The sequence below is a fragment of the Lineus longissimus genome, chromosome 15 (genome assembly GCF_910592395.1).
Source record: "Lineus longissimus chromosome 15, tnLinLong1.2, whole genome shotgun sequence".
Lineage (NCBI taxonomy): Eukaryota > Metazoa > Nemertea > Pilidiophora > Heteronemertea > Lineidae > Lineus > Lineus longissimus.
Window position 1 is genome coordinate 2,109,894 of NC_088322.1, and position 16,150 is coordinate 2,126,043.

The window sequence follows — 16,150 nt, forward strand, 5'->3', positions numbered from 1 at the left end:
CCCTGAAATGTACCTTCATTTACACTACATTTTGGGTCAATATAGTGAAAAATTTGAATGTGCTCAAATCACTCTAATTCATTTAGAATATTGTATTGCTGATGATTTAAGGTCAAAACAAGCTAAAATAATGAGAAAAAAACTTAATTTGACCCAAATAAGAGTCAACCTAACCCCGGTCTAAGTTCGGTTTCATTTTTACAAGTCTTGTTGTGTTGCCATTCATTTTGTAATTTCTTTGAAACTACTTAGGCCTTGATTCTGAAAGTTGTGCCCTAAGCAGCAAAGATATTACTAAATCACATCCTAAAGTTTCAGCTCCATAGCTTGCTTATTCTGGCCAGGGCAGGTCTTTGAATTTGGTGCTGTTGGGTGCAAAATCATGACTTTTTGTCGATTTTGTCCTCTTTCGTCGCTTTGGCACAGTTGTACCACTCTTTGAAATGTCTCTCATTTCTCCAAAAATGTCCAGATATGACTTTCCTTTGTTGGAGAGTTGTGGGATGTCATGTACATTAGTTTGAAAAAAATCTCAAAATGTTAACCCCTGAAATGTACCTTCATTTACACTACATTTTGGGTCAATATAGTGAAAAATTTGAATGTGCTCAAATCACTCTAATTCATTTAGAATATTGTATTGCTGATGATTTAAGGTCAAAACAAGCTAAAATAATGAGAAAAAAACTTAATTTGACCCAAATAAGAGTCAACCTAACCCCGGTCTAAGTTCGGTTTCATTTTTACAAGTCTTGTTGTGTTGCCATTCATTTTGTAATTTCTTTGAAACTACTTAGGCCTTGATTCTGAAAGTTGTGCCCTAAGCAGCAAAGATATTACTAAATCACATCCTAAAGTTTCAGCTCCATAGCTTGCTTATTCTGGCCAGGGCAGGTCTTTGAATTTGGTGCTGTTGGGTGCAAAATCATGACTTTTTGTCGATTTTGTCCTCTTTCGTCGCTTTGGCACAGTTGTTCCACTCTTTGAAATGTCTCTCATTTCTCCAAAAATGTCCAGATATGACTTTCCTTTGTTGGAGAGTTGTGGGATGTCATGTACATTAGTTTGAAAAAAATCTCAAAATGTTAACCCCTGAAATGTACCTTCATTGAGACAAGACCACTAATGAATATTCATAGGTTGGAGGGTCCAGGCCTATCTATTAGACGAGTGCATGTTTTTTACTCTCAAGTACATATTTGGAGAGGTATTGAAAAAATATTTGTTGTGGCAAGTCTACAGATATAAAGAAATTATTTGATGAAAAAATTAATTTCGAATTTTGCTAATTGGGTAATAGGGGGCGTGTTTTGAGTTTTTTCTGCCAGTTGGCTGAAAAGAGTGGAAATATCAAAGTCTGTCTAATTTGTCGATTAAAAAAAAATTTCCCTGGTCAATCACCATTTTATTTTTCACCATTTACTTGCCCGACTGTCCGGAATAACATAATCTAAATTTCAGATTCACAACACCACGCGTTCTTTGATGCGTCGCGGTCAAACATTGACAATTTAACTGCTAAAAGGCTTAAAAAATCAATTGTGGTCTTGTCTCTATTTACACTACATTTTGGGTCAATATAGTGAAAAATTTGAATGTGCTCAAATCACTCTAATTCATTTAGAATATTGTATTGCTGATGATTTAAGGTCAAAACAAGCTAAAATAATGAGAAAAAAACTTAATTTGACCCAAATAAGAGTCAACCTAACCCCGGTCTAAGTTCGGTTTCATTTTTACAAGTCTTGTTGTGTTGCCATTCATTTTGTAATTTCTTTGAAACTACTTAGGCCTTGATTCTGAAAGTTGTGCCCTAAGCAGCAAAGATATTACTAAATCACATCCTAAAGTTTCAGCTCCATAGCTTGCTTATTCTGGCCAGGGCAGGTCTTTGAATTTGGTGCTGTTGGGTGCAAAATCATGACTTTTTGTCGATTTTGTCCTCTTTCGTCGCTTTGGCACAGTTGTACCACTCTTTGAAATGTCTCTCATTTCTCCAAAAATGTCCAGATATGACTTTCCTTTGTTGGAGAGTTGTGGGATGTCATGTACATTAGTTTGAAAAAAATCTCAAAATGTTAACCCCTGAAATGTACCTTCATTTACACTACATTTTGGGTCAATATAGTGAAAAATTTGAATGTGCTCAAATCACTCTAATTCATTTAGAATATTGTATTGCTGATGATTTAAGGTCAAAACAAGCTAAAATAATGAGAAAAAAACTTAATTTGACCCAAATAAGAGTCAACCTAACCCCGGTCTAAGTTCGGTTTCATTTTTACAAGTCTTGTTGTGTTGCCATTCATTTTGTAATTTCTTTGAAACTACTTAGGCCTTGATTCTGAAAGTTGTGCCCTAAGCAGCAAAGATATTACTAAATCACATCCTAAAGTTTCAGCTCCATAGCTTGCTTATTCTGGCCAGGGCAGGTCTTTGAATTTGGTGCTGTTGGGTGCAAAATCATGACTTTTTGTCGATTTTGTCCTCTTTCGTCGCTTTGGCACAGTTGTACCACTCTTTGAAATGTCTCTCATTTCTCCAAAAATGTCCAGATATGACTTTCCTTTGTTGGAGAGTTGTGGGATGTCATGTACATTAGTTTGAAAAAAATCTCAAAATGTTAACCCCTGAAATGTACCTTCATTTACACTACATTTTGGGTCAATATAGTGAAAAATTTGAATGTGCTCAAATCACTCTAATTCATTTAGAATATTGTATTGCTGATGATTTAAGGTCAAAACAAGCTAAAATAATGAGAAAAAAACTTAATTTGACCCAAATAAGAGTCAACCTAACCCCGGTCTAAGTTCGGTTTCATTTTTACAAGTCTTGTTGTGTTGCCATTCATTTTGTAATTTCTTTGAAACTACTTAGGCCTTGATTCTGAAAGTTGTGCCCTAAGCAGCAAAGATATTACTAAATCACATCCTAAAGTTTCAGCTCCATAGCTTGCTTATTCTGGCCAGGGCAGGTCTTTGAATTTGGTGCTGTTGGGTGCAAAATCATGACTTTTTGTCGATTTTGTCCTCTTTCGTCGCTTTGGCACAGTTGTTCCACTCTTTGAAATGTCTCTCATTTCTCCAAAAATGTCCAGATATGACTTTCCTTTGTTGGAGAGTTGTGGGATGTCATGTACATTAGTTTGAAAAAAATCTCAAAATGTTAACCCCTGAAATGTACCTTCATTGAGACAAGACCACTAATGAATATTCATAGGTTGGAGGGTCCAGGCCTATCTATTAGACGAGTGCATGTTTTTTACTCTCAAGTACATATTTGGAGAGGTATTGAAAAAATATTTGTTGTGGCAAGTCTACAGATATAAAGAAATTATTTGATGAAAAAATTAATTTCGAATTTTGCTAATTGGGTAATAGGGGGCGTGTTTTGAGTTTTTTCTGCCAGTTGGCTGAAAAGAGTGGAAATATCAAAGTCTGTCTAATTTGTCGATTAAAAAAAAATTTCCCTGGTCAATCACCATTTTATTTTTCACCATTTACTTGCCCGACTGTCCGGAATAACATAATCTAAATTTCAGATTCACAACACCACGCGTTCTTTGATGCGTCGCGGTCAAACATTGACAATTTAACTGCTAAAAGGCTTAAAAAATCAATTGTGGTCTTGTCTCTATTTACACTACATTTTGGGTCAATATAGTGAAAAATTTGAATGTGCTCAAATCACTCTAATTTATTTAGAATATTGTATTGCTGATGATTTAAGGTCAAAACAAGCTAAAATAATGAGAAAAAAACTTAATTTGACCCAAATAAGAGTCAACCTAACCCCGGTCTAAGTTCGGTTTCATTTTTACAAGTCTTGTTGTGTTGCCATTCATTTTGTAATTTCTTTGAAACTACTTAGGCCTTGATTCTGAAAGTTGTGCCCTAAGCAGCAAAGATATTACTAAATCACATCCTAAAGTTTCAGCTCCATAGCTTGCTTATTCTGGCCAGGGCAGGTCTTTGAATTTGGTGCTGTTGGGTGCAAAATCATGACTTTTTGTCGATTTTGTCCTCTTTCGTCGCTTTGGCACAGTTGTACCACTCTTTGAAATGTCTCTCATTTCTCCAAAAATGTCCAGATATGACTTTCCTTTGTTGGAGAGTTGTGGGATGTCATGTACATTAGTTTGAAAAAAATCTCAAAATGTTAACCCCTGAAATGTACCTTCATTGAGACAAGACCACTAATGAATATTCATAGGTTGGAGGGTCCAGGCCTATCTATTAGACGAGTGCATGTTTTTTACTCTCAAGTACATATTTGGAGAGGTATTGAAAAAATATTTGTTGTGGCAAGTCTACAGATATAAAGAAATTATTTGATGAAAAAATTAATTTCGAATTTTGCTAATTGGGTAATAGGGGGCGTGTTTTGAGTTTTTTCTGCCAGTTGGCTGAAAAGAGTGGAAATATCAAAGTCTGTCTAATTTGTCGATTAAAAAAAAATTTCCCTGGTCAATCACCATTTTATTTTTCACCATTTACTTGCCCGACTGTCCGGAATAACATAATCTAAATTTCAGATTCACAACACCACGCGTTCTTTGATGCGTCGCGGTCAAACATTGACAATTTAACTGCTAAAAGGCTTAAAAAATCAATTGTGGTCTTGTCTCTATTTACACTACATTTTGGGTCAATATAGTGAAAAATTTGAATGTGCTCAAATCACTCTAATTTATTTAGAATATTGTATTGCTGATGATTTAAGGTCAAAACAAGCTAAAATAATGAGAAAAAAACTTAATTTGACCCAAATAAGAGTCAACCTAACCCCGGTCTAAGTTCGGTTTCATTTTTTACAAGTCTTGTTGTGTTGCCATTCATTTTGTAATTTCTTTGAAACTACTTAGGCCTTGATTCTGAAAGTTGTGCCCTAAGCAGCAAAGATATTCCTAAATCACATCCTAAAGTTTCAGCTCCATAGCTTGCTTATTCTGGCCAGGGCAGGTCTTTGAATTTGGTGCTGTTGGGTGCAAAATCATGACTTTTTGTCGATTTTGTCCTCTTTCGTCGCTTTGGCACAGTTGTACCACTCTTTGAAATGTCTCTCATTTCTCCAAAAATGTCCAGATATGACTTTCCTTTGTTGGAGAGTTGTGGGATGTCATGTACATTAGTTTGAAAAAAATCTCAAAATGTTAACCCCTGAAATGTACCTTCATTGAGACAAGACCACTAATGAATATTCATAGGTTGGAGGGTCCAGGCCTATCTATTAGACGAGTGCATGTTTTTTACTCTCAAGTACATATTTGGAGAGGTATTGAAAAAATATTTGTTGTGGCAAGTCTACAGATATAAAGAAATTATTTGATGAAAAAATTAATTTCGAATTTTGCTAATTGGGTAATAGGGGGCGTGTTTTGAGTTTTTTCTGCCAGTTGGCTGAAAAGAGTGGAAATATCAAAGTCTGTCTAATTTGTCGATTAAAAAAAAATTTCCCTGGTCAATCACCATTTTATTTTTCACCATTTACTTGCCCGACTGTCCGGAATAACATAATCTAAATTTCAGATTCACAACACCACGCGTTCTTTGATGCGTCGCGGTCAAACATTGACAATTTAACTGCTAAAAGGCTTAAAAAATCAATTGTGGTCTTGTCTCTATTTACACTACATTTTGGGTCAATATAGTGAAAAATTTGAATGTGCTCAAATCACTCTAATTCATTTAGAATATTGTATTGCTAATGATTTAAGGTCAAAACAAGCTAAAATAATGAGAAAAAAACTTAATTTGACCCAAATAAGAGTCAACCTAACCCCGGTCTAAGTTCGGTTTCATTTTTACAAGTCTTGTTGTGTTGCCATTCATTTTGTAATTTCTTTGAAACTACTTAGGCCTTGATTCTGAAAGTTGTGCCCTAAGCAGCAAAGATATTACTAAATCACATCCTAAAGTTTCAGCTCCATAGCTTGCTTATTCTGGCCAGGGCAGGTCTTTGAATTTGGTGCTGTTGGGTGCAAAATCATGACTTTTTGTCGATTTTGTCCTCTTTCGTCGCTTTGGCACAGTTGTACCACTCTTTGAAATGTCTCTCATTTCTCCAAAAATGTCCAGATATGACTTTCCTTTGTTGGAGAGTTGTGGGATGTCATGTACATTAGTTTGAAAAAAATCTCAAAATGTTAACCCCTGAAATGTACCTTCATTTACACTACATTTTGGGTCAATATAGTGAAAAATTTGAATGTGCTCAAATCACTCTAATTCATTTAGAATATTGTATTGCTGATGATTTAAGGTCAAAACAAGCTAAAATAATGAGAAAAAAACTTAATTTGACCCAAATAAGAGTCAACCTAACCCCGGTCTAAGTTCGGTTTCATTTTTACAAGTCTTGTTGTGTTGCCATTCATTTTGTAATTTCTTTGAAACTACTTAGGCCTTGATTCTGAAAGTTGTGCCCTAAGCAGCAAAGATATTACTAAATCACATCCTAAAGTTTCAGCTCCATAGCTTGCTTATTCTGGCCAGGGCAGGTCTTTGAATTTGGTGCTGTTGGGTGCAAAATCATGACTTTTTGTCGATTTTGTCCTCTTTCGTCGCTTTGGCACAGTTGTTCCACTCTTTGAAATGTCTCTCATTTCTCCAAAAATGTCCAGATATGACTTTCCTTTGTTGGAGAGTTGTGGGATGTCATGTACATTAGTTTGAAAAAAATCTCAAAATGTTAACCCCTGAAATGTACCTTCATTGAGACAAGACCACTAATGAATATTCATAGGTTGGAGGGTCCAGGCCTATCTATTAGACGAGTGCATGTTTTTTACTCTCAAGTACATATTTGGAGAGGTATTGAAAAAATATTTGTTGTGGCAAGTCTACAGATATAAAGAAATTATTTGATGAAAAAATTAATTTCGAATTTTGCTAATTGGGTAATAGGGGGCGTGTTTTGAGTTTTTTCTGCCAGTTGGCTGAAAAGAGTGGAAATATCAAAGTCTGTCTAATTTGTCGATTAAAAAAAAATTTCCCTGGTCAATCACCATTTTATTTTTCACCATTTACTTGCCCGACTGTCCGGAATAACATAATCTAAATTTCAGATTCACAACACCACGCGTTCTTTGATGCGTCGCGGTCAAACATTGACAATTTAACTGCTAAAAGGCTTAAAAAATCAATTGTGGTCTTGTCTCTATTTACACTACATTTTGGGTCAATATAGTGAAAAATTTGAATGTGCTCAAATCACTCTAATTTATTTAGAATATTGTATTGCTGATGATTTAAGGTCAAAACAAGCTAAAATAATGAGAAAAAAACTTAATTTGACCCAAATAAGAGTCAACCTAACCCCGGTCTAAGTTCGGTTTCATTTTTACAAGTCTTGTTGTGTTGCCATTCATTTTGTAATTTCTTTGAAACTACTTAGGCCTTGATTCTGAAAGTTGTGCCCTAAGCAGCAAAGATATTACTAAATCACATCCTAAAGTTTCAGCTCCATAGCTTGCTTATTCTGGCCAGGGCAGGTCTTTGAATTTGGTGCTGTTGGGTGCAAAATCATGACTTTTTGTCGATTTTGTCCTCTTTCGTCGCTTTGGCACAGTTGTACCACTCTTTGAAATGTCTCTCATTTCTCCAAAAATGTCCAGATATGACTTTCCTTTGTTGGAGAGTTGTGGGATGTCATGTACATTAGTTTGAAAAAAATCTCAAAATGTTAACCCCTGAAATGTACCTTATTTACACTACATTTTGGGTCAATATAGTGAAAAATTTGAATGTGCTCAAATCACTCTAATTCATTTAGAATATTGTATTGCTGATGATTTAAGGTCAAAACAAGCTAAAATAATGAGAAAAAAACTTAATTTGACCCAAATAAGAGTCAACCTAACCCCGGTCTAAGTTCGGTTTCATTTTTACAAGTCTTGTTGTGTTGTCATTCATTTTGTAATTTCTTTGAAACTACTTAGGCCTTGATTCTGAAAGTTGTGCCCTAAGCAGCAAAGATATTACTAAATCACATCCTAAAGTTTCAGCTCCATAGCTTGCTTATTCTGGCCAGGGCAGGTCTTTGAATTTGGTGCTGTTGGGTGCAAAATCATGACTTTTTGTCGATTTTGTCCTCTTTCGTCGCTTTGGCACAGTTGTACCACTCTTTGAAATGTCTCTCATTTCTCCAAAAATGTCCAGATATGACTTTCCTTTGTTGGAGAGTTGTGGGATGTCATGTACATTAGTTTGAAAAAAATCTCAAAATGTTAACCCCTGAAATGTACCTTCATTACACTACATTTTGGGTCAATATAGTGAAAAATTTGAATGTGCTCAAATCACTCTAATTCATTTAGAATATTGTATTGCTGATGATTTAAGGTCAAAACAAGCTAAAATAATGAGAAAAAAACTTAATTTGACCCAAATAAGAGTCAACCTAACCCCGGTCTAAGTTCGGTTTCATTTTTACAAGTCTTGTTGTGTTGCCATTCATTTTGTAATTTCTTTGAAACTACTTAGGCCTTGATTCTGAAAGTTGTGCCCTAAGCAACAAAGATATTACTAAATCACATCCTAAAGTTTCAGCTCTATAGCTTGCTTATTCTGGCCAGGGCAGGTCTTTGAATTTGGTGCTGTTGGGTGCAAAATCATGACTTTTTGTCGATTTTGTCCTCTTTCGTCGCTTTGGCACAGTTGTACCACTCTTTGAAATGTCTCTCATTTCTCCAAAAATGTCCAGATATGACTTTCCTTTGTTGGAGAGTTGTGGGATGTCATGTACATTAGTTTGAAAAAAATCTCAAAATGTTAACCCCTGAAATGTACCTTCATTTACACTACATTTTGGGTCAATATAGTGAAAAATTTGAATGTGCTCAAATCACTCTAATTCATTTAGAATATTGTATTGCTGATGATTTAAGGTCAAAACAAGCTAAAATAATGAGAAAAAAACTTAATTTGACCCAAATAAGAGTCAACCTAACCCCGGTCTAAGTTCGGTTTCATTTTTACAAGTCTTGTTGTGTTGCCATTCATTTTGTAATTTCTTTGAAACTACTTAGGCCTTGATTCTGAAAGTTGTGCCCTAAGCAGCAAAGATATTACTAAATCACATCCTTAAGTTTCAGCTCCATAGCTTGCTTATTCTGGCCAGGGCAGGTCTTTGAATTTGGTGCTGTTGGGTGCAAAATCATGACTTTTTGTCGATTTTGTCCTCTTTCGTCGCTTTGGCACAGTTGTTCCACTCTTTGAAATGTCTCTCATTTCTCCAAAAATGTCCAGATATGACTTTCCTTTGTTGGAGAGTTGTGGGATGTCATGTACATTAGTTTGAAAAAAATCTCAAAATGTTAACCCCTGAAATGTACCTTCATTGAGACAAGACCACTAATGAATATTCATAGGTTGGAGGGTCCAGGCCTATCTATTAGACGAGTGCATGTTTTTTACTCTCAAGTACATATTTGGAGAGGTATTGAAAAAATATTTGTTGTGGCAAGTCTACAGATATAAAGAAATTATTTGATGAAAAAATTAATTTCGAATTTTGCTAATTGGGTAATAGGGGGCGTGTTTTGAGTTTTTTCTGCCAGTTGGCTGAAAAGAGTGGAAATATCAAAGTCTGTCTAATTTGTCGATTAAAAAAAAATTTCCCTGGTCAATCACCATTTTATTTTTCACCATTTACTTGCCCGACTGTCCGGAATAACATAATCTAAATTTCAGATTCACAACACCACGCGTTCTTTGATGCGTCGCGGTCAAACATTGACAATTTAACTGCTAAAAGGCTTAAAAAATCAATTGTGGTCTTGTCTCTATTTACACTACATTTTGGGTCAATATAGTGAAAAATTTGAATGTGCTCAAATCACTCTAATTTATTTAGAATATTGTATTGCTGATGATTTAAGGTCAAAACAAGCTAAAATAATGAGAAAAAAACTTAATTTGACCCAAATAAGAGTCAACCTAACCCCGGTCTAAGTTCGGTTTCATTTTTACAAGTCTTGTTGTGTTGCCATTCATTTTGTAATTTCTTTGAAACTACTTAGGCCTTGATTCTGAAAGTTGTGCCCTAAGCAGCAAAGATATTCCTAAATCACATCCTAAAGTTTCAGCTCCATAGCTTGCTTATTCTGGCCAGGGCAGGTCTTTGAATTTGGTGCTGTTGGGTGCAAAATCATGACTTTTTGTCGATTTTGTCCTCTTTCGTCGCTTTGGCACAGTTGTACCACTCTTTGAAATGTCTCTCATTTCTCCAAAAATGTCCAGATATGACTTTCCTTTGTTGGAGAGTTGTGGGATGTCATGTACATTAGTTTGAAAAAAATCTCAAAATGTTAACCCCTGAAATGTACCTTATTTACACTACATTTTGGGTCAATATAGTGAAAAATTTGAATGTGCTCAAATCACTCTAATTCATTTAGAATATTGTATTGCTGATGATTTAAGGTCAAAACAAGCTAAAATAATGAGAAAAAAACTTAATTTGACCCAAATAAGAGTCAACCTAACCCCGGTCTAAGTTCGGTTTCATTTTTACAAGTCTTGTTGTGTTGCCATTCATTTTGTAATTTCTTTGAAACTACTTAGGCCTTGATTCTGAAAGTTGTGCCCTAAGCAGCAAAGATATTACTAAATCACATCCTAAAGTTTCAGCTCCATAGCTTGCTTATTCTGGCCAGGGCAGGTCTTTGAATTTGGTGCTGTTGGGTGCAAAATCATGACTTTTTGTCGATTTTGTCCTCTTTCGTCGCTTTGGCACAGTTGTACCACTCTTTGAAATGTCTCTCATTTCTCCAAAAATGTCCAGATATGACTTTCCTTTGTTGGAGAGTTGTGGGATGTCATGTACATTAGTTTGAAAAAAATCTCAAAATGTTAACCCCTGAAATGTACCTTCATTACACTACATTTTGGGTCAATATAGTGAAAAATTTGAATGTGCTCAAATCACTCTAATTCATTTAGAATATTGTATTGCTGATGATTTAAGGTCAAAACAAGCTAAAATAATGAGAAAAAAACTTAATTTGACCCAAATAAGAGTCAACCTAACCCCGGTCTAAGTTCGGTTTCATTTTTACAAGTCTTGTTGTGTTGCCATTCATTTTGTAATTTCTTTGAAACTACTTAGGCCTTGATTCTGAAAGTTGTGCCCTAAGCAGCAAAGATATTACTAAATCACATCCTAAAGTTTCAGCTCCATAGCTTGCTTATTCTGGCCAGGGCAGGTCTTTGAATTTGGTGCTGTTGGGTGCAAAATCATGACTTTTTGTCGATTTTGTCCTCTTTCGTCGCTTTGGCACAGTTGTTCCACTCTTTGAAATGTCTCTCATTTCTCCAAAAATGTCCAGATATGACTTTCCTTTGTTGGAGAGTTGTGGGATGTCATGTACATTAGTTTGAAAAAAATCTCAAAATGTTAACCCCTGAAATGTACCTTCATTGAGACAAGACCACTAATGAATATTCATAGGTTGGAGGGTCCAGGCCTATCTATTAGACGAGTGCATGTTTTTTACTCTCAAGTACATATTTGGAGAGGTATTGAAAAAATATTTGTTGTGGCAAGTCTACAGATATAAAGAAATTATTTGATGAAAAAATTAATTTCGAATTTTGCTAATTGGGTAATAGGGGGCGTGTTTTGAGTTTTTTCTGCCAGTTGGCTGAAAAGAGTGGAAATATCAAAGTCTGTCTAATTTGTCGATTAAAAAAAAATTTCCCTGGTCAATCACCATTTTATTTTTCACCATTTACTTGCCCGACTGTCCGGAATAACATAATCTAAATTTCAGATTCACAACACCACGCGTTCTTTGATGCGTCGCGGTCAAACATTGACAATTTAACTGCTAAAAGGCTTAAAAAATCAATTGTGGTCTTGTCTCTCCTCGAATATTGCCAGGTGTTTAAACGAACTTTGTGCCATAAATCTTGGTGGTATCACTTCAAATGAGGAGTTTGCTGGACTGATAGAAGACTATTTTGGGGATGAGGATCCAGGAAGTGACTTTGAATCGGAGGAGGATGTGTTAGAAGGTTAGTTTGTTGTGTTCCATATCTCGCTGTACATTAATGTACACAACTGTACACCAATGTACACAAAATGTACAGCAATGTTTTCAAACAGCATTGGGAGTGTCTAAACCTGTTTAAAAATGTGCTAGAAAGCCAACAATTGCACTATTGTGTACAAATTTTACTAGTAGGGCCTACACAAGGTAAATTGCCTCAACTAATGATGTTCATTTTTATTTCAGCAGAGTCCATAGTGGTCGAAGATGATGGTGATGAACCCCTTGTTGTCGTGGAACCCCAGGCAGAAAGCATAGCAAAAGTACGTCTTGATTTTGCAACACGTGGAGGTCAAGACTTCCATTCATCTGCTGGGAATTGTGACGCCAAACTGCATGCTCTCTTCTCGTGTAAATGCAAGTTTTCCGCCGGAGAACCATGCTCCCGGTCCTTCGACACCGATGAACTTTCATTGCTACGGATGCAACATCTTGAGCTTGATAACAAAGAACTTGACTTTATTCTGCTGGGCCAAATCCGAAGTAACCTTCATCGTTCCAATGAAACAGTCAAATCGAAAAAGAAGGAGCAGAAAGCGCGTGTGTTGTACAGATTGGACTACTTCCATGAGCATCGCAAGATCTGCAAGGAGACATTCATGTTCATTCATGGGATAAACAAAGACAGACTTTCTAATGTGATGCACCATTATGTGAACAATGGTGTGGTTGAACGCATCCACAAGAACAAGGGAAAACAAGTGAAGCATGCATTGACTGTCCCAGATATTGAACGTGTAGTAACATTCATAAACAATTTTGCCGAAGAAAATGCAGTACTCTTGCCGGGTCGAATCCCGGGTTACAAGAGGGATGATCTCAGACTTTTACCTTCATCGGTCAGCAAGGCGGGCGTGTACCGTCTTTATTCAAGATCCGTTGTCGCACGGGGAGATAAGGCTGTGGGTGACAAGACATTCTATCGGCTGTGGAAAGAATACGTTCCATACATTCTTCCAATGAAGCCGATGACTGATCTTTGTTGGACGTGCCAGCAGAACAGCAAGCTGCTGTTGAAGTCTGTCAATCGGACAACTACAGAAAAGTCTGATGCCCTAAAAACAGCAGAGCAACATCTCTTGGATGCCACTAAAGAAAGAAGCCTGTACAATGCCAAGGTGAAAGACTGCAAAGATGCCATTGACCAGCATAGCATCACTGACCCGAACCGTCTTGGGAACAACATACCAGATTCATCAGTTGAGGCTGAGGTGAGTACATGTACCTGACAGAAACATTGGCTTAAAATAACATTATCGTTAGATTGCATTACTCATGTTCATATCAACATCAAACATAAAAGTCTGTTCAATCTTTTTCAGGTTCATTACAGCTTTGACTTCGCCCAGCAGATCCATTATCCACACGACCCGATGCAGCCAGGACCCATTTTCTTCAAGACGCCGAGAAAATGTGGTGTATTTGGGATGATGACAGAAGGCATACCCAAGATGGTGATCTTCTTGCTGGATGAAGCCACCAACGTCGGCAAGGGTGCGAACTGTGTAATCTCTCTGTTGGATTTCTTCTTTGACAATTACGGTTTGAAGGAAACAGTGGCCCATCTTCATGCAGACAACTGTTCTGGTCAAAACAAAAACAATGCGATGGTGCAGTACCTGTCTTGGCGAGTGCTGACTGGCCGACACTCTGGGGTCAAGTTGTCGTTTATGTTGGCAGGGCACACCAAGTTTGCCCCAGATTCTATGTTTGGTCTGTTCAAACGAAAGTTTCGATCAACGAAGGTGGACTGCCTGGCTGACATAGAACAAGTTGCCGTTGATGCTTCCCCACGCGAAGTTCTCCTCACACAGCTCTGTGGCAATGAAGCTGGAGATGTCATTGTCCCTGTCAGGCAATGGGACACTTACCTGAGCCAGTTCTATCGAAAGCTGCCAGAGATCAAGCCGCTCCACCACATCGAGTTCCTCCAGGATGGCTCTGTCAACACTCGCTACATGAGTGAATCTAACACTGTCAGTCAGAACATTCTCAAATGTGATCGTGCTGATGTTGGGCAGGGGAAACCTGAGGTCATTGTTCCGAAAGGTTTAAATGAGCAACGTGTTGCGTACCTGTACAACGATATCCGAGAGTTTGTGTCGGACGAGTGCAAGGATCTCGTGTGCCCAAAACCAGCTGCTGCAATGGATGTTGATCAACAACGTGATGGTCCTCCTGAGGATGTACTTCCAGTTCCGGTGCCACAAGTCGCTACTCCAACTCCTGGTCGAGGCCGAGCTGCTCCAAATCGTGGACGGGGTCGTCCTAAGAAGACACCAAGAGGACGTGCTGCAAAGAGGCCTAGGACAGAATAGACTGTTTCCGCTATTTGTAGACTTTAGGCGTGGCTTACACTGTTGCCATGGTAATCATTGAAATTGACACTGGAGAAGAAACGACCCCGGGACACTGCCTGTGAACTCACGGTCTGTCAAGGAGAGGGCAGATAAGTTGATAAAAGCATTCAAAAATGAGGAGCTTTCATCCCTCAGGAAGTAAGTTGTGAGCTGGTTTGAAAAAAAAAATCTACAGACACTCATTTTATTAATCGTCTTTAAGTACCCTTGGATGTCGCAATTCCCCAAATGTCCCTGTGCATTAGCATACTGGTAGTAGAGGTCTATCTGCCTTGCTTTCATTCAATTTCAATGTAGTAATTTGTTTCACTCTGTTGTGTATAAATTTTGTGTCACATTTCCGATTTTCCAATTCTTTGCTTGCAGATCAGGTACTGCTGAAGAGTACACCGAGAGGGAGGTGCTGCTGACCGAAATAATGGAGTTGATTGAATCAGAGAAGACCAAAGCCAAAGGAGCCAAGAAGGACACAAAAGAAAAAGAAGAGGACCTGGCAAATGCTGGTTTGGTTATCCGGAAGAGGGCAATGCAGACCCTTGTTGCCAATGAAGGTAAGTCAAGTTTTCTTATTCCTTTCTCTTAAGGCCAACTAAGATGTATGAACCAAAAAGCACATGGTTTTAACCAGTAGAGCCGCCTGTGAAACACAACTTTGAACTAATACTGCTGATTTGCCCTGAACATGATGTACAGACAAAATGGTGGGGCTGTCTGTGACTAGTTCTACTACACAACTTTAATTTCAGTCCTGTTTTGTGGTAATGGAGTAACAATCATGATGAATGCCAAATTCTTATTGCAGATCAAATTGGGAAGCCTACAGCAGCTACACCAAAGAAGAGCAAGAAGGGGGTTGCACACGAGTATGCCCACATGAAGATGATTGAGCTGGAGGTGCGGAGGGAGGAACTTGCATTCAAAAAACATGAAATGGAGATGATGAAGGAGGAGAGACGTGAGAGGATGGAGCTGGAAAGGAAGGAAAAAGAGGGACTTGTAAATCTACTCCAGGGACTATTACAAGTTATAAAGGAGAAGTAGTCATCACGCATTAGCTCACCTCTTAGCAGAGGTGAGCTTATCCCATACCGTCGCGTCCGTCGTCGTCGTCGTCGTCGTCGTCGTCGTCGTCGTCCGTCGTCCGTTAGCAGGGCACGTTTCGTAACGAGTTATTGAGTTGAAACTTGGTACACGTGTACCCTTATGTAATGACACCTTGGAGACCAAGTTTCGGTCCGATTCGTTTCATAGTTTGGCCACCAGGGGGCCAAACGTTAAAAGTGAAAATATGCAATATCTCCCTTAATAGTAGTCGGGAAATTTTGAAAAAAATATGGTAGGTACTTCTAGCAAAGGTGCATCATATATCCTCCGGGTTTTTGGTGTAAATTGGCCGTTAGGATGTAACGATGGCACGTTTCTAAACTGCAATGACTATTGATACCAAATTTGGTACACATTCACCCCTTAGTCAGGTGATCTCAGGGACCGAAGTTTGGTCCAATATGATTCACCACTTGACCACCAGGGGGCAAAATCCAAAAACCTTAAAAATGTGATTATTCCTTAACTTCTTGCCCGATTGCCACCAACTCGATATCATGGGTACATCTAACCACCATACAGTATATGTCACACAGGTTTTTAATTTGACCTTCTTGTCAAGGTCACAGAGGTCAAATGGCGTAAATTCGCCGTCAGGCTGTAACTATGGCACGTTTCTTAACTGCAATGA

At 37.7% G+C, this 16,150-nt stretch overlaps 2 protein-coding genes across 2 annotated transcripts; both read left to right on the forward strand.

Annotated features, from left to right (window-relative positions):
* The first annotated feature begins 12,990 nt into the window (after positions 1–12,990).
* Positions 12,991–14,526, forward strand: LOC135499730 (uncharacterized). The gene is made up of 2 exons (XM_064790670.1): positions 12,991–13,266; positions 13,378–14,526. The coding sequence occupies exons 1-2, from the start codon at positions 13,015–13,017 to the stop codon at positions 14,371–14,373; spliced, it is 1,248 nt and encodes a 415-aa protein (XP_064646740.1). The 5' UTR covers positions 12,991–13,014; the 3' UTR covers positions 14,374–14,526.
* LOC135499731 (uncharacterized) lies at positions 14,487–15,523 on the forward strand. Its single transcript, XM_064790671.1, has 3 exons — positions 14,487–14,553; positions 14,782–14,966; positions 15,218–15,523. The coding sequence occupies exons 2-3, from the start codon at positions 14,834–14,836 to the stop codon at positions 15,454–15,456; spliced, it is 372 nt and encodes a 123-aa protein (XP_064646741.1). The 5' UTR covers positions 14,487–14,553; positions 14,782–14,833; the 3' UTR covers positions 15,457–15,523.
* Positions 15,524–16,150: the final 627 nt, after the last annotated feature.